This window comes from Cryptomeria japonica, chromosome 4, assembly GCF_030272615.1.
Source record: "Cryptomeria japonica chromosome 4, Sugi_1.0, whole genome shotgun sequence".
Classification (NCBI taxonomy): domain Eukaryota; kingdom Viridiplantae; phylum Streptophyta; class Pinopsida; order Cupressales; family Cupressaceae; genus Cryptomeria; species Cryptomeria japonica.
The window spans coordinates 91,871,833-91,878,939 of NC_081408.1; the positions used below are offsets into that span (position 1 = coordinate 91,871,833).

A 7,107-nucleotide genomic window follows, 5' to 3' on the forward strand; every position below is an offset into this window, starting at 1 on the left:
CAGAGTAGAACATAGAGAGAGGTATCATTAAAAGTGTACCTCCTGAACTGGCGAAGAAGAAACTACTTGAAGATGATGATGATGACTCTTTAAGTATTTCAGGACCCATTGATATGAACACTTTGAGCATGGCAAAAATGATGAAGATTGCTAATGTTATGCAATCTAGAGCGCATAAGAAGAGACTGAAAGATTAAATTATTGAAGTAGAGACAATCCAGAATGCAGTAGAAATTTTGTTTGGTTTACTACTGGAAATAGTTGTTGCACATCTTCCTACACCCATTAGAAAACTTGGTCAGTTAGTTGTAGATGCATCTGATCAAATCAAGTCACTTGAAGATGCTTCTCAAATTTCTGCTAAGAAGAGCCACAAGAAGAAATATGGAGATAAACCAGCAAAGAACATTGCAAGTGGCAAAATGGCTTTATCTCATAATGGAAGTCTATTGAAAAAAGCTATTGAATCTGGAGGAAAGTCTCTTGCCTCTACCTCCAATGTTTCTTTCTTTTACTCTGACATTTCTAAGAGTCAAATTGAAATTGAGTAAGAAATGGAAATAATATGCAAGGCATATGTCCCACTCCAGGACTCCATTCATGCCTTTAACCGGTCTGTAGATGATTTGCATGACAGATTGGACAGGAATGATATTGAGAAGGCTAAGAGACTCCGATCTCTAAAAGAGCTCAAGAGACTACTCACCTCACAGGTCGACATTCATTAGAGAGCATACTCCAATTTAGAAGCTATTCTTGCTACTCCTGAAACCTGCACGCTAGACTCAATGGAAGAATTTCATTCCCAGTTGATGTCTACATTTGAGTATACTGCAAATGTAGTGGAATCATGGGAAAATGCTTTATCACAAATGAAGCAAAACTTCAATGATATTTTTATGAGATTAGCCAATGCATGAACTTTTTTCAAAGTTTTAATATATGTTGAAGACTTTGATATATATTTTCTATAGATATGTATATATTTTACTTTATCATTTTGGCATTGTTGTCAAAGGGGGAGTAGTAATATGAATGTGTGTTTTTAAAATTTTTGTATTTATGCATACATTAATTTCATTAAAGGGGAGTATGAGAACATGTGTAAATTTGTTGTGTATGCACACTTAGCAGTATTGTATTACTCTAAAGTTTCCTAAGTGTTTCCATCAATGCCAAAGGGGGAGATTGTTGGCTTGATGATGATTGTAATGTATTCATCACTTGTTGTCATTGATGAAACACTCTCACACACACATATGATTGCATTGACTACTGGTGTAACTTCAATTAGTTTAAACTGTCAATCGGTATGTTTAAGGCTTATCTCTAACCGATACTTTGTGTCAACTGGTATGTGCTTAAGAGATAACCTGTGGCTACACTAAGTTGGCATAAAAATGAAGATGCAGATCAAGCGGAAGATTCCAGGACAACGGATCACATGTTTTGTTCCAACCGGTATTAACTGTTCTAACCAGTATCTAATTTTCTAATAAGTTACTAGCATTGACTTCTTGACGGTCATTTTTGTGATGAGTTTTGATTACTTGTCTAGATACACTACACCTAGGAAATTATGTTTTGATTTCCTTAGGGTGAAATAATATTTGAATGTCTATTTGAAGATATCTTAGTGAATCATTTGAAACTGATAGAGAATGGTGGTATGCGAATACTGATATGCTTCAAGAGTGAAAGATTTTGTTGAAGAGTGATAAGTGTTAAGATGAAGAGGAGTGTTGAATGTACTTAGAAGGATCTGATCAAGAAAATATTGTGCTACTCAAAATAGATCAATCCATTCTTGTTGTTTTCTAAACATTACAAAAGAATCAAATCCCCTAACCAAGTAAGCTCTAGCAAGCTTCAATGTACAAATGCTCTAACAAGGTGATCCATTAGTTTGGATTCTCAAATCCTCCAGCTAGGTTACTCCTAATAGGTTAGTACTCTTAATAGGGTATAAGCTTCTAATCAAGCTTGGGATCTCTAAAAAGATTTGCTCCTACCAGAGCATTTTGTAGACCTTAACCAGACAGTTATCTATTACTGCAGATAGTTAACTTGTGAGTTCCATCTCACTGTGGTTTTTACCTATTTGGGTTTTCCACGTATAAAACACTTGTGTTATGGTGGATGCTTTACTTTTTGTGGAATTGTTTTATCATTTTGGATAGCATGTATTTTTTTTAAATGCTTGGTTAAGTTTATCTACCAGTTAGTGTTTGGAGTAGTGTTTTATTTGGTGTCACTGATTCAACCCCCCCTCTCTCGGTGCTTTTCAAGTCTATCAAGATCACCCTTTGAATTTATTATGTCGGGTCTAGGCTTTGAGATTTCACAAGAAAGGAATTCAATGTTTATAATATATGTTGTCTTGAAATTATATGATTCTCATTTCATTTCCTAGATCCAAGGTTAAGTTTCATCTTTCTAACTAGGATTTTGAAATTTTTAGTACAATCATGGAGGAAATTCTATTCAATTTGGTTCACAAAATTAGAATCCATTCTTAAAGCCACGTTGAAAATATAGGAACTGGATTCCAAACTACATCTTTTACAATTATTAGCCCTAACTTGATCAACATTGGCATTGTCCCATTTTCTCACCATGCAAGATTTTAAATAGATATTACATTTGTCCTCCTTGATTTTTGGTTGGGAATGCCATTTCCACACCAAATGATTAGCTATTCTAGAATTAAAATAGGTACACTTTGTGTAGTGTATTATTTTTTAAGGCCTTACTATGGGTTCTAGACTTTCTCATTCAGGAAATCGAGATTCCCCCTTTTTGTGGGTAGTCAAATATTTTCAAGCATCTCTTCATGTTTTGTATGAGGTCTCAAAAATATTGGAATGTAGGTTTATGAATTTTTAAATCCCTTTCAATTAGAGCCTTTCTCATATCATATAACATTTTAGGAAGTTTGGCCTCATATCCCATACAAATTTAACCACCTAGAAAATTTAAATGTGGAGATTCCCTGTAGTATATGAAAATATATCATAATTTCTACCTTTTTTGCTGATTTCATTGTTGATCAATATTTTTCACTTTCTTCTAGAGAAATAGTTTCTTTGATACTATGTTTTTTACAATTTCAAGTGCAAGCTAATAAGGTTTCACTAAAAGTGGATTGCCTATGGGTACCATCGTGGCTAAAGTAACCCTTATCCCTCCTCCTTCTAAGGCTTATCACCTTCTTGTGAGAATTAGTGTGTATGGAGCCTTCTCACTCATGGAAACCATGCTACTCACTCCTAGGATCCTTCTCTACTTACCAAAGGATATTATAGACAACACCTCAAAGGTCGCAACCTTCTTATTGGTGCTCCACCTCTTTGCCTCCCTTGAGGGGAACTTTTGGGTTGACTCTAGCTAGATTAATTACCAAATGTTACCTTGATTAGTTCTTGCAATTTCACTCACTCATGAAAAAATAGATAAAGATAAAGATGAGGAGGATGGGGACCCTTTTGTGGACACCTTGGACCTTAATGATGTCTGACATAAATCAAGTGATTAGGTTAGGCTTCCCTTCTAGTGTTATTGTTGCTTCTTTGTAGATTACTTTTTTATATTTTATGATCTAGATGTTAGCTCTATTTAGACTCTAAAGGTATGATTTTATATGAACCCACCTTCTTTGTTGAATATATGCAATTATATTTTATAAATGATAAAGAAAACACTTATTTATTAAAAATAATCTTTAACATTTTAAAATAAACATATTTAAGATATCTATAAAAATATTATTTACAAAATACTTCAAATTTATTTAAAATTTAATAAAAACTTAAGTTAAAATAATTTTAAAAAACTATAAATTATTTTAAAAATATTATTTTTTCCCACACTTGCCAATCACATATGCATCATAGATAATAAATATTTATTGGTGTAAACAACAATTTATAATTGAAGAAACTTACTTTACCAATTAAATAAAATACATTATTAATTAATATATACAACTATTATTGAATAATCATTTAAAATAAAAACACTCTATTCTATTTACTTAACAAAAACATGCATACCAACATTGATAAATTATACTCAATAAAACACTTCTAGTCACAATTTAAAAATAAAATAAAAAATAATCGAAACATAGATCTTATAGAACTTATGCCATAGTCTCCTCAACCACTCCTAAACTTTCTTTCACCTCGGGACATCTAGTTATGCCTAGACATTCAAGACGTTGCAGCGGTCCCTCCTCCAATGCCGGTAACGTTCCCAAAAGAGGGAAATCACCAATCCACGGACTACAACAATTCCTTCTGGAACTTTCTTTATCCGCGGACAATTATATAACCCTATTGCTTCAAGACGTTGCATCGCTCCCTTCTCCAATGCCGGTAACTCCTCCAAAAGAGGGAACTCAAAAATAGCCATCCTAGACAGCTTAGGAAATCCCCCCCTCTCGCTAAAGTTTTTTGGCAATTCTCTGCATCTCAAGTCACTACCTAAACCCAAAGTTTCTAAGTTGGGCATGTTCTGGAGCGACGGATAATCACTGCACTCACCCAATGCAAGTTCTGTCAGATTTACCATACCACATATCCAATTTGGAACGGAGAACGAATAAGCCAAAGTCCTCGAAGATCTTTCATAACATTCATTTTCTCTGGAAATGCTGGAAGATTCGAATCTTCTGTATCATCCTCCCTTGCAGGAATATTATTTACTACACGAAGAAATCTCATTTTCACCAAACGCTCAAGGACACCATCTTCTATGCTTCTCAACGCAGCTTCATCTTTTAAACTAAAAGATATTTCCTGAAGGTTGATCAAGTTGCCCACATCTTGAACATTTAAGAACTCATTGTCTTGAACAGAGAGAGGGAAGGCACGCGATCTTAGTGTCCTCAGACTCAGGAGTTTTGATACTCCCTTGGGCATGTACTCAAGTTCTTCTGAACATGCACTTACATCGAGATGAGAAAGATATTTGAGCTCACCTATCCAGTCAGGTACACATTGTATGTTACTACATCCAGAAACATCAAGATACTCAAGACTCTTGAGTCTTCTAACACAATATGGCACCTCCCTAATCTTTGTTTGAGACAAATTGAGAACCTTAAGAAGCTTCAATTTCCCTACACGTTTTGGCAGTGTAGAGATGGAAGTGCTGCTAAAGTCAAGAACACGAAGTACTCTAAGACGATCAAACAAGTGTTCTGGAACACTTGTAATTTCTGGATTCTGAGAGAATGAGATGGTGCGAATCGTTGACAATGAAGAGAGCTTTCTGAAATTGCTTTAGTAGTTATACCTTTTTTAGACAATACTAACCTGCGGCAGCTTGTTTCTTTCAATGGAAGAGCAAATTCACACTTGATTTCTCTACTTATATTAGTAACCAAATCAAGAAACAAGTCATGAATAGTGTAACAAGCAAAAAATCTCTGGACTTCCAATAGACAGAGATTTTGAAGTTGTTGTAAGTAATTCAGCCCAATATCATATTGTTCTCTATCCTTTTCTTGTGGAATAAAACCTTCCGCTATCAACAAATATATCAAATATTCCTGGTGTATATATCCTTCATCACTTTTTTCTATAGAATAAAATATCTTCGTATCCTCTGGAAAGAAAGACAAATAAGCAAAACAAGATTTTAGATAGGAAGGAATAGAGTCGTAACTCAGCTTGAGGATTTGCGTCGTGAAGTTATCTGCCCTTCCTACATCCATTAATTGCCTCAGTTTTGACTGCCAGTCCGAACAGCTTGCCATGGATGCTCCGACCGTCTTAACAGCCAGGGGCAACGTCCCGCATTTTTCTACGATTTGATGAGCCAATCTCTCCAGCTGCTTAGGCGGCCTATTTCCCTCACAATCCGGGAAGGCAAACAGGCAAAACAGGTTCCAGCTGTCTTCCTCCGATAAGTGTTGCATCTCATAGATGCGGGCCCTCATTTTGGCAGCAACATCTTTATCTCTTGTGGAAACCACAATTTTACACTGCTTATTTCTGGCAGTGGGAAGACCAAGCCTTTGTATCATGTCACCTTGTACACTACTCTTCCACACGTCATCCAGAACAATCAAACACTTTTTTCCATGTAGTTTATCATGTATCAAGTCAGAAACTACCACCTCACTTATACTAGCCTCTATTTTTAAATCAATTTGGAAGGCTAGGTCACCTTGCAAAGCTCTGAGAGAACAAGTCTGTGAAACAGAAACCCAGGCAGAATGGTCATACTCATGTTTATTTCCGCCATAGACATGCTGCAGAAGGAATGTCTTACCCAGGCCGCCCATACCCACGACGGCAACAACACCAATTTCAGGCTCCTCTAACAATCTCTCTATTTCCTTCACCTTGTGCTCCACACCCACTGCTCGTGAATCTGGCTTACTCCCTCTTCTCAACTCTGCTCCTCCTTTTCTCTCTCTTTCAGAAGTACTGGTTGAAGGCTGACTTGATTGCAATACATGATGAACAAGATTAATCTCCTGTGCCTTTTGAATAGAAGAGCTCATCCTATCTTGTAGATCTTTAATCCTCTTCCCCATTATACGCCGGAAGTTTGTCTGACTGAAACAACACACACATGACTGAATGGGCGTTGTATACAAAGGCTCAACAGCGCACTCATCAATTATATCTTCTGCATCAAGAGCAATGTCGCGCACTTCCGCCAGCCATCGTTTGGCAGAAGCATTGAGCGTACTTTGCTCATCTGCGTATTGTAGATAACCAGATATATCTGTGAGCTTCATCTGCAACCATTCAAAGTCATCTCTGAAGTTGAGCACGAGCGTTGCTTCACTCACTACAATCTCGGCAATCTTTCCAGCCACATTTTTGGCAATATCAATAGCAAGTCTTTCAGCCATCTTTAGTTTTTTACAAAGTCGAGAATTGAGAGAATGGAATTGAATAGCAATGCAATTCAAAATTGCTTGAATGTGAGTGCAATAGGCTGACAACTCTTTCAATTTATAAGAAAACAAGGCTTTTGGTCAAATATAGCAGTGAAGTTTATTCCATTTAATTCGAATTAAGGTTACATAAATTATGCGACATGTTCTGTGGCAGGTTTTTAACAGTTGTACTACGTTATTAAATAAGT

The 7,107-nt window shown here is 36.0% G+C and overlaps 1 protein-coding gene across 1 annotated transcript; it reads right to left on the reverse strand.

Annotated features, from left to right (window-relative positions):
* Positions 1-4,565: 4,565 nt before the first annotated feature.
* On the reverse strand, positions 4,566-6,871 carry LOC131032922 (disease resistance RPP13-like protein 4). Its single transcript, XM_057964025.1, has 2 exons — positions 5,319-6,871; positions 4,566-5,274 (listed from the first exon to the last, which is right to left on the reverse strand). Exons 1-2 carry the CDS (start codon positions 6,869-6,871, stop codon positions 4,566-4,568), a joined length of 2,262 nt encoding a protein of 753 aa, XP_057820008.1.
* Positions 6,872-7,107: the final 236 nt, after the last annotated feature.